This window comes from Saccostrea echinata, unplaced genomic scaffold (assembly GCF_033153115.1).
Source record: "Saccostrea echinata isolate AGI-Se365-2 ecotype Australia unplaced genomic scaffold, CSIRO_AGI_Sech_v1 ptg000030l, whole genome shotgun sequence".
Taxonomy (NCBI): domain Eukaryota; kingdom Metazoa; phylum Mollusca; class Bivalvia; order Ostreida; family Ostreidae; genus Saccostrea; species Saccostrea echinata.
In genome coordinates, this window is record NW_026889779.1 from 7,927,148 (window position 1) to 7,941,979 (window position 14,832).

Here is a 14,832-nt window from a genome sequence, read left to right on the forward strand (position 1 = left end):
AAAAATTCCACAATACGTCTCAAATAAAACATTGAAAGGCCGAGGTTTTCCTCAGGTAAGTTTGGTGTGGGGTGGAGCTTAATTGAAACGGCTGTGAAGCCCCGAGGGAACCAAGCTGGCTTGTGTATACTTACCTATATACACAGGATGTTACCTGTATATTACCTGTAAATGTTTTCCTAAGACATAGTTTAACTTCGCGTGTTGGTCAATCGAAATGTTGATCGTCAAATTTATGAAATAAAACATGCTAAATTTTTTATGTAGACTGATTCCTTTAGTTCAATTCTTTTTTTAAAATATGTTTGAATAAAGGAGACAATTTTAGTTTAATTTTTGCGTTAATAAACTTCATGCAGTTCTGCAACAAGGAATACGCAGTCCTCGAATCATGTTAAAGGCAGAGATTTTTTACCCGGTGGTAAATTCCAGGCGAGGGAGGGGCGTATTTTGTACAGGTGTGAATGCCTCGAGGACTAGCAGTCGACCGGTGGTCGTTTGTCTCCTAATTCCTATACATAGGAAGTGATTTAATACACAGTACAGTACCCAAGAAGTCAATCTTTACCTGTGTTGGGATTTTGAGATGATTTTGAATTAGAAATAAAAAATTAAATTGTAAATAAAGTTTAATCTCAATAATTTTTATTAATTTTAATTGAATGTGTGTCAAAGCATACCCACCCATGAAAAATAATTATTCAAAGTATTTGACTGTTGAGCTCTGACAAAAAATTATACCAAATTTTGATATATATTATCATATTAAAGAATATCATAATTATTTCAAATACTAAAAGCGTGTGTATATATATCATCAAGCTAAAATTCCATAGTAATCGTGGCAATACATCGTCTCTATTGTTTATACCATGTGTAGTAAACATCAAAGGATCAAAAGTTAATTTGAAAGTCACCACGAGTGCCAAACAAGGTGTACAGGGTATACACAGGGACTAGTAAGTAAATGTCAATCAAGTTCTAGCACCCAGTGATGTATCTTAATGCACTTGATTGACAGGGGTACACAGACCAGGTATTTTTGAAGGCGGTGCTTAAAATCTCTGCCTTTAACTGAATTTTCGGAAATGGAGAAATTTGGGGATCGACGCTTTGCAAGCATGGAGTATCTCGTAATTAGGGAATACCAAATTGGGAACATCTCGTAATAAGCGTTTGTCACACATCCAACAGCGAAGAAACCGCCGAGAGTGTGTTGATTTAACAATAATTATTTTATTTCCTTAGATGGTAAGGTGTAATGTGAAACCATTATCCATAAATATTTTCCCCCAGATTATTTTTTACTTTTAATAAATTTTATTGAATTTTTACATTTCCACAACGTAAAAAAAAAAGGCCGTGTGTACGAACTGACTTTTTGCATTTGTTTCATGTTCAGCAAACTTTATGTACGAATTGACTTCTGTGGTTTGCATACGAATTGATTCCTTATATACGAATCAGTTTTTGTACGAATTAACATTAAGTCGGCGTAATTTAATGAATATTCAAGAGGCGAGAAATATTATAACGACAAATATCAGGAATTAAACTTTGCGCCCATCAACAAAATGTCATTGAAATAACTTGAGAACCATGTACATTTTATTTTCGAACATCTAAACGACCCCCCTTTCATTATTTTGTCTCTGCAAAAATCGCCGCTAGGGTCCCCGTCATTTTACACAGTTGTTTATTCATCGCCCAGACCTGCAGCAATAGCCTGTGGCTTTAAATAGCCACCGTCTAAAAATTGTTCTAGTTTCTTCGTTTTGTTTTACCCAGCAGTTATAACCACCGACAGATCTTTTTCGTGCCTGCAATGACTTTCACATGGGACCTCCTTTTATTCAGGACTGGTATCTAAAGTCTGCAGTGGAATTTGAATGATAAAACAAAAAAAAAATTCATTTTACAGAAAAGGTCCATTTCAGTGGGGAGACAGTCATTCTTCCTAAAAACCATTTCGCTGAAGGGGGGGGGGGGGGGTAAAAATTTTCATTGTGCAAAATATAAAACAGACACAAGAAGTAGTTTCTATTTCATCATTTATTCCCAATAATGCTGACTAGATAATTTTTGAAGGATTTCTCTTTGATTCAATTCAAATTTTTGTGCAAGAAACAAAGTGGTAACTCAATACTAGAAAATTAATCATTAAAAAAATCATAAAAGAACAGCACTTAATCAGAAAACAATGATGAAAATTAAGTAGTCAGTTACTCCATTAAAGGCATTAAGGCAAGCATATAAAAGTATACAAATAACAAAAACTGTCATTACATATTCATAAATATATATGGTATTCTTATAATGAAATAAGGAAGTTTGATATTTGGTATTGATTTGGCAGTGGTCGAAATGAAACATGCAGTTTTTACAGAACACTATTGGTTACATAAACACTAGTAAATACATTTACTAAGTACAACCAACAACACGAAACATAAAAGCTACATATCAGTCCATCTCTGGTCCATTTCTAGCTAAATTAAATCAGGTATTTCTGTATGATCTACAGCTCTTACGAATTATGACAATTGTTTCAATTTTTTTTAATCTCTTGATTTGATCAAGAAATATGACATACTGTTCAGTGTTTTACAATCCATGTAAAATAAGTCTATGAAAAACATATTACAAATGTGTGGAAATAGAAAATGGAAGCCCCTTTTGAAATGTAATTGGGCAATTTTTACATATTAATACTGGTGCAATAACCTTAAACATAATTGGTCCCTTCTGAAGGGAAAATGAGGGATAAAGACATTAAGAAGGAGATTCAAGAATAAACGAAAAAAAAAATTGCTTCTAGGTGGAGAAAATTTTAATCCATGTTAAACTGCACAGCACTGTGGATGATTAAGGCATGTAGTATGAGTTTCACTTCTTTCCCTTCTTTCCAAGTGTTGACATCTGAGCCTGATGCTGAGCTTTACGCTGCTGAAATGCTGCCATTTCATTCTCATACCGTGCCTTGTTGTCCTCAATTTTCTTTTTCTCATCAGCATGTTTCTTCTTCAGAGCATCAAATCTGTCATGTAACTGCAAAATATAAAATTAATATAATTAAATCCCCTCAAAATTAATAATTCTATGTTACATTCCTAGCTCTAAAAATTAATTTCTGATTTTGTTTGAAAGAATTTATAAAATAGCAACAGTTTTGCTGTGGTTTGAGTTTTCTCCTTTCACTTTCTTTTGTTTAATATACAAAACTGTTATACAGACCTCTTTCTCTGTTTCTTTAAGTTGAGCTTCCTTCTCTTTGACTCGTATGACAAATGTTTGTCTCATTTCATCCTCCTTTCTCTGTAAATCTGCCAAGTGCTGCTGTCTCTTCAACTCATATGTCTCCGATAAACTAAAAAAGTACATTACTCATTGAAAATAAACTCCTTTACATGGTAGATGTGTACAAATATCCCCCAAAACAGTAAAGTATAGCATAATAAGTTTGATTTTCTATAATGTTATTATTATAGGTATTACGTATTTTTTATATTTACTGAAAATTTCGGTAAAATTGATAGGTATGCGAACTCCTGTGGCTTTATAAAGAACCAATTTATCTCTCTATACTTTAATACAAAATTTTCATATACTAAAACCTTTTGGATTCGTTTTCTGAGAATCCCATTTCCTGCAGTTTGTTCTTGCGGAAGAGTTCGTAGTGTTTGCTGTGTGTGGTTTCTCTCATGTCCTCCATGTTAGTTCTAATCAACATCTCCCTCAGCTTCACAAAGTCACAGTGGTTTTCATTCTCAACTGAAAATTAAATCGGTTCATTCACTTTGACAGATGAACATCTAATTATACAAATTGCCTTCATATTCCCCATAAACAATTTTAGAAATATCCAAATGAAATAATATCCAATGAGACAAACTGAAAGATTTTGCAGATTGATACAACCCAGACAAGAGGTCCCTGGTAAAATTTTGATCCCCTATTGTGGCTCAACTCTAAACCCTGGTGGGGGAGGGGGGGGGGGGCATTATTTGAACAAACTTGTATCTGAACTACCTAAGGATAAATGCACTTTAATATTACCGATCTTAATCCTGCTGTTCTTGAGAAGCATTTAATTAAAGATTTTTTGGCCAAACTTGAATATTCTCTAACTGAGGATGCTTCCATATTAATATGGCTTTGCTGTTCTTAAGAGCAAGAAATATGAAAATGTTCTTCCTATATATATTCATATGTAAAACTTTGATCCTCAATTGTGACCCCATCCTACCCCTGGCGTCCATGATTTGAACAAATTTGAATCTACACCACGTCAAGGAAGCTACCAAGTAAGTTTCATCTTTTTCTACCAAATAAGTTTCATCTTTTTTAGCCCAGTAGTTCTTGAGAAGATTTTTAAATGATAACACTCAGTTTTTCACAATTTCTTAAAATTATATTAACTTTTAAAAGGACATCCTTCATTTGAACAAACTTGAATCCCCTTCACCCAGGGATGTTTCTCGCCAAATTTGGTTGAAAGTCAGATGGTTCTGTTGAAAATGTGAAAAGTTTACAAAGACACAACAACACAACAGTCAAATTTTGATCAGAAAAGCTCATTTTAACCTTTGGCTCAGGTAGCTTAAATGTGAGTATTTTAAGTTTCAATTGATACTTTGAAAATTTAAACCATCAAGTAATATAAAGTCAATCTTGAAAAAGTCAACCTTATGGAACTAGTCTCTAACACAAATTTGTGAAAAAACATGATAAAGTTGAATAACTCTGATTAAGCAAAAGAAGAATTATTACATAAAACCCTGAAAATGAAAACACATATAGAATATCTGCTTGAACCAGGTATTTGAATACCCTGGATTTTGTTTTCCACTAGTTAAATGAGAAATTACCTTGAACTGTTCCCCATGGATACTGCCTGGCTTTGACCATCTTATTACCTATTTTGACCTCATCACTGCTTCCGACCACAGCAAATGGAACATGACCCTAAAAAAACAAATAATTTTATACTTTCTGTGCTCTTCTATTTCAGAGTGTAAATATTTAACAAAGTAAGTTATGGAATAAAGACATCTTTCATCTCCTTACATTCATGACTTTGTTTGCCTCTGCCACTGTTTCATCATCTACAGGGAAGCTATATATCTGGACACCATTAGAACTCAGCTCATTCATGATCTGCACAAAAATTATCTTAATTACTCAACAATGTATATGCATTTCATAAGAAAAAGTATGATTTCCATGTGTATGCATGTATGTATACACAAGTATTTTTTTTTTTTTATAAAAAACAACTGATTTCTACAATATTCTTTATCAATTAATGACAGAATTTATTAATTCAATTCATTTTTAATTACTGTATCTGCATAAACCTAAGCCAAAGATTTTTTTTCTTTAATGTGTGCATTTCAAGGTCCACTTCTTTGTTTGGAGTTTCATTTAGTATCTAGATACTTCCATGTTTCTTTAATTCTTTTTTTTTTTTTGTGTACATTAAATAACCATGAAATGCCCAGTATATTGGAAACAAAGCAGTTAAAAAAATTAAATTGGAACAGAACAAATACTGTTTATTTCCTTCTTATTCTTCATAAATCACACAGATCTTTACAATTCTATGCAATTATCACGAGTTTCCTGTGACCTAAAATGTTTTTCATATTTATTATCAGAAAACTTGCCTTTGCCTTAAATTTCTGCAACTCAGCCTTTGTGATAGTATCAGCCTTAGCTATGGTTGGGATAATGTTAACTTTGTTGTCAAGTTTCTTCATGGTGACAAGATCCAAGGCCTTCAATCTGTCATAACAATTAAAACACTGCTTAATTTAAAAAATATATCTGTCCAAGTTGTTAAATAATTTACTCTACATGTATATCACTGAAATGACAGTTCTGAACTTACAAAATGAATTCTGCAACAAAACAATCATTAAATTTTCACCAAACTGTCATTAGTCAATCATATAAGACAACTTTATACAAAATTATAAGATTTAATTATTAAAAATCAGGCGACAAAAAAAATGTGTACAAAATACAAGAAGGGTTTGAACCTCTCACTTACGAGTGTCCAGTGGGAGCCACAAAGTACAGACAGGCATGGATCCTAGTGTCATGATAGTTATGAAGGGATCTCTTTATTTTCAACTCTTCACTCAGGAAGTTATCAAACTGGGCATCAATATAGTCTACAATGGGCTTCCAACTGCAAATTTAACATAAGGTTCTATGAAGTTTTGAATACTGATTTTTACTAAATGAGAACATTTCTGTCCCGTTTCCATTTGATAAACTGACCTGTCTTCTTTGTTAATTTGGTCCCCAAACCCCACACTATCAACAACTGTCAACTTTAACCTGACGTTGCTCTCTTGTAATTCTGAAATTATAGGATGTTAATAACTATTCCAAATTTTTGTTTTCATGAATCAAGTGTAACTTATTCACGACTTCAAAGACATCAACTTAGACCAATTAAATCTATAATTATATTCAAGCTTTGAAATTCAAATTCCAAGTTGGAATTTCCAACACAATGAAGAATTTGTTCTGCTGGACAAATTGAGATTACAATGGGGCTTACCATAGGTGCTGGCCTTTAGTTTGACCCCTGGGAGGTCATGAGTGCTTGGAGTTGAGTCAAAGTGAGTGTTAAAGAGAGTATCCATTAAAGTAGACTTTCCAATGCCTGTCTCACCTTAATATAATAAATATATACATATAGCGATTATAATACATGCCTTTGATTCATTCAGTTTATTGTAACCCCCCCCCCCCTCCCCTTTTTTTTGGCACAAATCATATTATAGTGATTTCTTTTGTAGTAACTTTCCTGGAGTCAGGTACATCAAGCTTATACATGAAAATTCCATTTGCACTAAATAATGACAACAACTAGGTATATGTGTTCCACATACTCTATCCACTAAGGTTGTTTTTCCAAAGTAACATTCATTTAGTATGTTAATTTACCATATTTTTCCCCCCAAAAAATTATCATAAAAATTATTAAGTATTTGATAAAACTACTACATTTTTTTTTACCCAAATTATAATATTAATTATACTTGAGAATTATATTGTATGACACTCACCAAGACAGAGGATGTTGAAACAGAAGCCCTGAGCCACCGATTTGTTGACCAGTTGGTCAGGTAGACTGTCAAAGCCCACATGGCCATTTAGATTTAAATTTCTCACCGTATTCTGGTGGGGTGGTTTAGCAGGCTGTGAAAATATACAAATGTTTCTGATGTACAAAAATTGTATCCATGATTAACACAGCTAGGAAACAACTAAATATTTCCATCTTACAAAAACTCTACAAAACATATATTAAGTTATATCGAATAGTTACAAGCTCCTATGGACATGATGATTAAAAACATTCAAAAATAATTGCACTTGGCACAGCAGTTCACTGTCCCAGGACAAAAGTTCCCATTCATAACATTAACATCTTTATGATCACATACCACTGAGCAGGTTAGAGGAGCCAGATTTGACACAATGTGACAGGTGGATGAAAACTTACACCTTAGAGTCTGAACAGACATATTGTCTTACGGGACTCGATATAACACTGACTACATACCTCAATACCTCCAATCCCTGGCTTAGTTTGTTTATAAAGAAAGTCTCAATCTGCAAAGACTTATTGCTGCATGACTCAACCCCAGGAAGGCTTTAATGATAATAACCTGGTTATTAACCATCAGAGGTTTACATACCATGTGTAGAACTATATACAACATGCCTACAATGTTCATATATACTGGAACCAGCTGGGAAAGTTAGTAATGCTTAACAAACAATCTCTAAACAAATACAACCTGATCTGTAAAATAATAATCAAAATGTGGACAACAGAGAACATATGTGTAAAACTATTAGTAAAAAAACCCAAGAACAATTATTAACTCAGTACATTTAAATGTGCAAAAAAAAAAAAGTATATGCCCTCATCTCCCAACTGAACAAGTGCTAGGATAACCTAGAAACTGAACTTGAACAAGTGCTGAGATAACCTAGAAAGAATTCACCTCTGTGAAGTCTGGATACAGACTGGTTGTGGATATAATTGGAAGCTTGCTCCATTTCTCAGATTTCATTTTCTATTTTGTCAAACGAATATGCATTAAACACCAAGCTAGTCATTATCAATATTTACAAACTTTTAACATCAGTATTCTATATACCATGGATATCTCATCAAAAGCAAACCTACAGTATGCCTATTTGCTGAAAAAGCATAAACTTCACTGCTCCAATTTGTGTGCATTACATGTATATAGAACATGACTCATCAAAACAGTCAACATGCTCTTACTCAACATTTTAAAATTAACATAAAACATTTGCATACTTTGAATGATTCCTGTAAATAAGAGTGATACAAAAGTCCATTACAATTAATGGTATTTATATGTATATCATGTATATGTCAGTTTATCAGGAAAGGTTTTTATAAGGCAGATAGACCTAGGTCAACACTTAAATAGCTGACAGCTAGTACATGACAGGTAGCATTGCTACCAAGATAATAATCAACACAGATTCTGAGCTTGACAGGCAAATAGCATCAAAGGTAGCATATACTGAAACAAAGAATGTTTTAGCATGCAGATAGGGCATGTATTTCATTTTCATCTTAGGAACTATGAAAGGAATAAATAGCATGTACTATTGTGACATACATGTATAAACAAAATCTCATTTACATTTTGTACATAACAGGCTCAACTTTCATCTCAAAACTCTTTCATACTGATTACTCTGTAATAAATATCATGACATTTTATTAGAATGAATTTAAAAAGCACCTCACCATATTTAAATGAGCACGCATTAGACGTTAGAGTCCCAACAATGGCCAGAATATCATTGTATACTTATGTCCTGATGCAGTTTATTGTTAATTACATATACTTGTTATTGGCTATAAATTCTTCAACAGAGACTTAGATCTTTGTTATTCTTTTATGCATGTTTTAATGTCCAATACAAAACCCTTTTAACAAATGTGACATCATTAACTGAACCAAAGCCTTAGTTTTCTTCCCCAGACATAGTAATTTAGCAACCAACATGTTGCATTTGACATTGTTAATTGAATTCAAGCCTGAGATTTCCTTTCAAGAATGAAGACTCTGGCAACATGCACAGAATTAAAGGAGCATTATTTTAGGATACAGAAACAGACAGAGCTAGGATGGCGAGACTTTATGTAGGAATACCTGTTCCAAAATAATTTCCGACTGGTCAATAGACAGGTCAAGATTTTCTTGTGACAGATCAGCTGACTGATCTAATGATGTGTCTCCTTCAGACGATTGTTCAATCTTTACAAGAAACATATAACATATCTATCAGTACATGTAATACATGTATTTCTTCAAATAAATCGAACACTTAACTGGTGGAATATGAAGCATGTTTTTTTTTTTGTTTAAAATTCTTACGTCACATCACGTACACCTCATGATGTAGCTCATGAATTCTAATCAGAGGAAAGATTATCTGGTAAATTTTATTCTAAAACTTGTGGCAGGAAAACACAGAATACACCGTTAAATTGTATTGTGTTTGATACAAGTATGCCTCAAAAATTGTACTTTCGATTCCCTACGAGTAGTCAAATTTTTTATCAAATCATTAGATATGAATATCATGAATATAGCTACTACATTTACAGGTTCTTATGGATACAAATTACTAAAAAAAAAATTGAGAATGACTAAGATGGAACCAGAAAAGTCTGACAATTTCAAACAGAGAAAATATTTTAACTCTAAATCATAGCATATTTCAAACATTCATATCTACTGGTAATTTGGAATGTATCTTTTAGTAAAATGGTGGCTAGATGAGCAAGTTTTCTCCCTTGGTCTCTATTCACAATGACTTGTATTAGAAATGGAAGGAAGGGGTCAGACTGAGAGAAATTAACTGTCAACATATCAATAAAGAAAATTTCCAAAATAACTACACAGAATTCCTGAAGTATAATGTTAAAAAGACAGTTGAACATTTATCATAGACAAATTATTAATTCAATTACTATATTACAAAGAATTTAGTCAAGATTCTTAATATATGGGTGTAAAATTGTTAAACTCTCAGACTTGATAAATAGAAACAGGAAGAAGTTGTAAGTTTATGTCAATACCAATTGTACTAGATAAAATGCTCTATCACTAAAATGATAAATGTCCTATGGAGTTTTACAATAGAATGCATTCCGTTCTATCTCAATGTAGTAAAATAAATGGGGGATAACTCAAATAATGTATACACTAGGAACAATCCATAGAGTTCCGAATGTCAACATGGTGTAAAAATTCAAAGTGAGAAAAAAACGTTGATAAAATGTATTGTTTTCTGAAAAATATTTGGACTATTTTTTAGCGTAGATGACAACCAAGCTCAAAAGGTTTGTTATGATTAATTTGTTGATTATTCTCAATACAGCTTCAATTATTTTCTCCAAAATCCCTTCTGAGCAATTCTGCAATATTCTGCTTCATTTTAGGTACATGGGAGATATTCTAACTGTGGTGAGGGCCTGTCCTGAGACCCAGATAGCAAGCCCCTGTGTATCAACCCTTTACCTGTTTACTAAATTTAAGCCTTGAATTTATTTCTCTGATACATTCAAATCCAAATATTTCAGACTTGAATCAAAAGTACCCTAATTAAAGCGTATGATTATCTAAAAACTCTGATAAACCTTTCTTTCAAGGCTCAAAATCAACGTAGAGATAACTGCGAGAAGCCAAAAATGGGTGTTTCCGCCTTTGTGTGCAAATTTGGAATCCAGTGTTTAAAAACGATAGGTTGCAAATCAATATGAAAGCGATAGATACAAACTTAAAAACATAATTTTTCTCACTGATTATGCCCATAAGAACATGATCAACAATGTACCTACCCTCTGAACGTCAGGAGTTGACATTTTTTTTAGCAAACTTGACAGATTCTTCGGATTCCGTTCTTCCCTTTAAAAACCGGAAGTTAAACAGGGCTTATTTTTTATTTTATTTTTTTATTAAAAAAGGATAAAAGCATTGATATTATAAAAATCAAAATATAAAAAAAACTATAAAAACATTTCTTACGTATATTTACGCGAATTTGTTTATTTGGACACTAACATCACAAGACATTCTGATAAAAACGGAAAATGCTCGAATTTTTTAGAGTTATCTTTCCCTATCACTTTTGCAAATAAAAAGGATTTTGAACACATGAAAAAATATAATACTAAATAAATAAATAGATAAATAAATAAATAAATATAAAATAGAAACAGATAGATAAATAAATATAAAATCGAAACAGGTTCTTACAACAACTTTTTCTCCTTTAATACGGTTACAACTGTCACGAGAGTATGAAAACAATGTAAGCTATGTTATCATACGAAAGGGAAGTCTTGATCTTGTGCATTTTAAGAAAATTTAAACTGAGTTACAAACATCTTATTTGAATCTATTGATTGAATTTACTAATTGTAAAAAATGATATCATATAAGAGAATGTCACTACCCCAACGTAAAAGGCGTTTATCAATGATAAGCAAATCATTTGATGTATCTACATAAGATGTTATTCCTCTTTAAAATTCTTTTGAACTGTTGAAAGAAGGTTTGTCCCATCTTCATAAACCACAGACCTGAAGATTTAAGTGTAATAACCCCATTAGGAGAAATATTGCAGTGAGACAGGACTACTTAAAACTACAAGAGGCCCATGGGCCACAACGGTCACCTGTGTAACTTTGGCCTAACTGCTGTTCTTCACCAGATTTCCCCCCTTGTAATACTTATTGTGGCCCCAACCTACCCCTAGGGGTTATGATTTGAACAATTTAGAATTTACACTATCCCAAGAAGTTTCCACATAAGTTTCAGCTTTTCTTGCCAGTCATTCTTGAGAAGAAGGTTTTTTCATTATATTTCAATCTAAAACTTTGATACCTTGTTGTGGCCCCATCCTACCCGCAGGGGTCACGATTTTGAAAAATATAGAATCTACACTACCGGGGGATACTTCCAAACAAGTTTCAGGTTTTCTGCGCCAGTGGTTCTTGAGAAGAAGATTTTTAAAGATTTTTCCATTATATTTCATAGTAAAACTTCCCCATTGTGGCCCCACCTACCCCCGGGGGTCATGATTTGAACAATTTAGAATCTACACTACCAAATGATGCTTCCAAACAAGTTTCAGCTTTTCTGGCCCATGCAGTGGTTCATGAGAAGAAGTTGAAATTTTGAAAAGTTTACAGACGGACGGACGGACAGACAGAGGACAACAGGTGATCAGAAAAGCTGACTTGAGCTTTCAGCTCAGGTGAGCTAAGAATGAAGAAATAAGTCTTGGACAGTTTCACAATATTTGTGTATTGTTCAGTTTTGAATTTAATAAATGGTTGTCGACATGTAAATATAGTCTTAAAATACCATGAGTATATCAAAAACTTTTCACCCTGGCATATTTTCCTAAAACACAATATAGCTCCTTACTGAAATATACAGTATAAAAATCACGAGGATATGACCTAAATACTTTTCATCCTAGCCGGCATATTCTCCTATATAGACTATTCAGGAAAGCGTCTTAATGAATTATACCTGGATGGAAAGTATCAGGTCATACCTTCAAAAATATAAAATTGAAAAACATTAAGGAAAAAAAAAAAAAACAAAAAAAAAAAAACTATGAACATGTGAAAAAAGTATTATCAGTTGAGCTAAAAAAAAAAAAATGGTGTGTTGTTTTTAATTTTTGCCATATTCAATTGAATTTCTTTTTTAAAATGTATAAATTCGTAATTGAGAAAATTATATTGTATGTACGTGAAAATTTTGAGCTTATGTATATAATTTTCAATATACGGTACGTGGCATTTACTGTTTGCCATTGTTCAAGGAATATAATATTATACATTTATTGCATGATAGTGAGGGAAATATGAAGATTTATTCAGCCAAGAAATATCATATTCCCCGAGGGCTTCGCCCGAGGGGAATATGATATTTCTTGGCTGAATAAATCTTCATATTTCCCAAACATTCATGCAATGAATTGTTTATTATACCGAAACAAGCAAAAACTTTGAAATAAACATAAACTTTCAAATTCGGCACCGCTCTCAAATTCACTTTCATTTTTAACGTAAAGTTACTGAAACCTTTTGACACATCACTAATCATCAGTTTTGTGACGTAAACCAGGCTATTGTGACGTCTACTACTCTCGGGAGTTTTCTTTCAACGAACGATAACTATTGCGGGAAAATGCACTAGGCATCCGAAGAGGGGGAATATGATGAAAAGCATGCCGACGATCGTGAAATATGAAGTTTTATGGCCCGATCACGTGATAATCTAGAACCAATCAGATAACGCGTTGTGTAGAATAATTATAATGAGGTATAATAATATATGATATGATACAACAGCACATATATTTTGCAACTTATATGATATGATATGATATGATATGATATGATATGATATGATATGATATGATATGATATGATATGATATGATATGATATGATATGATATGATACAGCAACACAGATATTTTGCAAATTATTCCTTAGCAAAATTTCTGAAAAATCTTCAAAGAAATAGGATTCATGGGTTTAATAAAAATCCAAAAAAATCCGAAGAATTGTTTTAGTCCGCATCCGTCAATAGGAAGTTGTTCCGGCATCTCTGCCGAAAGTGGAGGATCTGACGCACCAACATAGGTTTCACATTGGAGTGGTACATGACAGTTAAGTAATTTAAGTTGAGCACGGAAAAGAAATCAAAAAGAGAGGTTTCTGCATTGGATAAAGTGCAGTTATGTCGCTGAATGCGACCGCCGAGGAAAAAAATGGCACGTCCACAGGGTCAACAGATGACATTCTGAAATCAACGGGGAATGACGAGCTTAAATTTGGCCTGTTGATCAGTTTGTTGAAGGTGGATCAAGTTCCCAATAAAGATGTTGTGGACACAGTATTGCATTTGGTAAGTGTGGCTCTGAGGGAGAAAGAGTGGGCGTGGCATTGTACCTGCAGAGTCGACAGGCTTCATTTACATGTTTCACGCCTAAAATGTTATAATTGCTTTAATAGCGAGCGCAGCGAGCGGCGCGAAGCGCCGCTCGTCACTGCGAGCTCTAACGACAACGCCTGGGCGAAGAGAAAATTCGGACTACTGCACATTCATTCAATAGAATTTTTTTCCGCAGTAATTCTGACCCACAATGCATCGCTTCTTGTTCTCGCTGCTAACTTCGTTCACGCGGTGACAACAACTAAAATTTCACAAAAAATAAACTCACCTTAATTAATGGCTATTGCATGCAGATAGTAGATTAATTAAACGTTCTTTGTTAAAATATTTGCACTTTTTAAACTTTGTTTATGGAAATGCAGCTAACATACGACGTCATGTGACGTCACAGTCTAGACGTTCCAAATGTCTCGTGCGGTTTGAAGAGGCGGATCTTAAAATGAAGTGAACAATGCGCTCGCCCCAACGGTCGCACCGTCAACATATTATTAATTTTTAACCAACTTTTTAGTAGAAAACTATGTTTTCTGAAATATGTTTCTGTAATATACCATTTTAAGATGCTGCTATAAAAATTTTTGCAAAGACATGTTACTAATGAACCATAATCATGATAATCTTTTTTTGACAAGTATAATGAAAGTAAACATGGTAAAGCAAAGAATCAGCCTTTTGAAATATGAACTGTGCTTAAAAATATCATATACTATGGAATCTTCATTGTTCATGGGGGACAAATGTTCATGGATTTCATGGGTCACCCTAAAACCCAT

General features: G+C 33.2%; 2 protein-coding genes across 7 annotated transcripts in view; one reads left to right on the top strand and one right to left on the bottom strand.

The window, feature by feature from the left end:
- Nucleotides 1-2,037: 2,037 nt before the first annotated feature.
- LOC133197201 (septin-11-like) lies at nt 2,038-11,004 on the bottom strand. Of its 3 annotated transcripts, none has more exons than XM_061333106.1 (12): nt 10,919-10,986; nt 9,225-9,329; nt 7,083-7,215; nt 6,572-6,685; nt 6,286-6,367; nt 6,053-6,193; nt 5,667-5,784; nt 5,068-5,157; nt 4,869-4,965; nt 3,615-3,771; nt 3,235-3,367; nt 2,038-3,048 (listed from the first exon to the last, which is right to left on the bottom strand). In XM_061333106.1, the coding sequence occupies exons 1-12, from the start codon at nt 10,940-10,942 to the stop codon at nt 2,887-2,889; spliced, it is 1,356 nt and encodes a 451-aa protein (XP_061189090.1). In that variant the 5' UTR covers nt 10,943-10,986; the 3' UTR covers nt 2,038-2,886. The 3 variants fall into 3 exon arrangements, with proteins under 3 accessions (XP_061189090.1, XP_061189091.1, XP_061189092.1); XM_061333107.1 differs by lacking the exon at nt 9,225-9,329 and adding an exon at nt 8,031-8,102 and having other exon boundaries at nt 10,919-10,982; XM_061333108.1 differs by lacking the exon at nt 9,225-9,329 and having other exon boundaries at nt 10,919-11,004.
- Nucleotides 11,005-13,698: 2,694 nt separating this feature from the next.
- LOC133197203 (neurobeachin-like) overlaps nt 13,699-14,832 on the top strand; it is a 121,782-nt gene continuing 120,648 nt past the window's right edge. For all 4 annotated transcript variants that reach the window (XM_061333111.1, XM_061333113.1, XM_061333112.1 and 1 more), the window contains exon 1: nt 13,699-14,011. In XM_061333111.1, coding sequence (XP_061189095.1) covers nt 13,844-14,011 — 168 coding nt within the window. In that variant the 5' untranslated portion in view covers nt 13,699-13,843. The remainder of the gene's footprint in view (nt 14,012-14,832) is intronic.

Excerpts from the sequence above, each read along its gene's own strand:
- LOC133197201 (XM_061333106.1), bottom strand. The coding sequence starts at position 10,942 with ATGTCAACTCCTGACGTTCAGAGG. Across the intron at positions 6,686-7,082 it reads TTTCAACATCCTCTGTCTTG|GTGAGACAGGCATTGGAAAG; the intron begins GTGAGTGTCATA and ends TATTATATTAAG. Across the intron at positions 4,966-5,067 it reads AGGCAAACAAAGTCATGAAT|GGTCATGTTCCATTTGCTGT; the intron begins GTAAGGAGATGA and ends TTGTTTTTTTAG.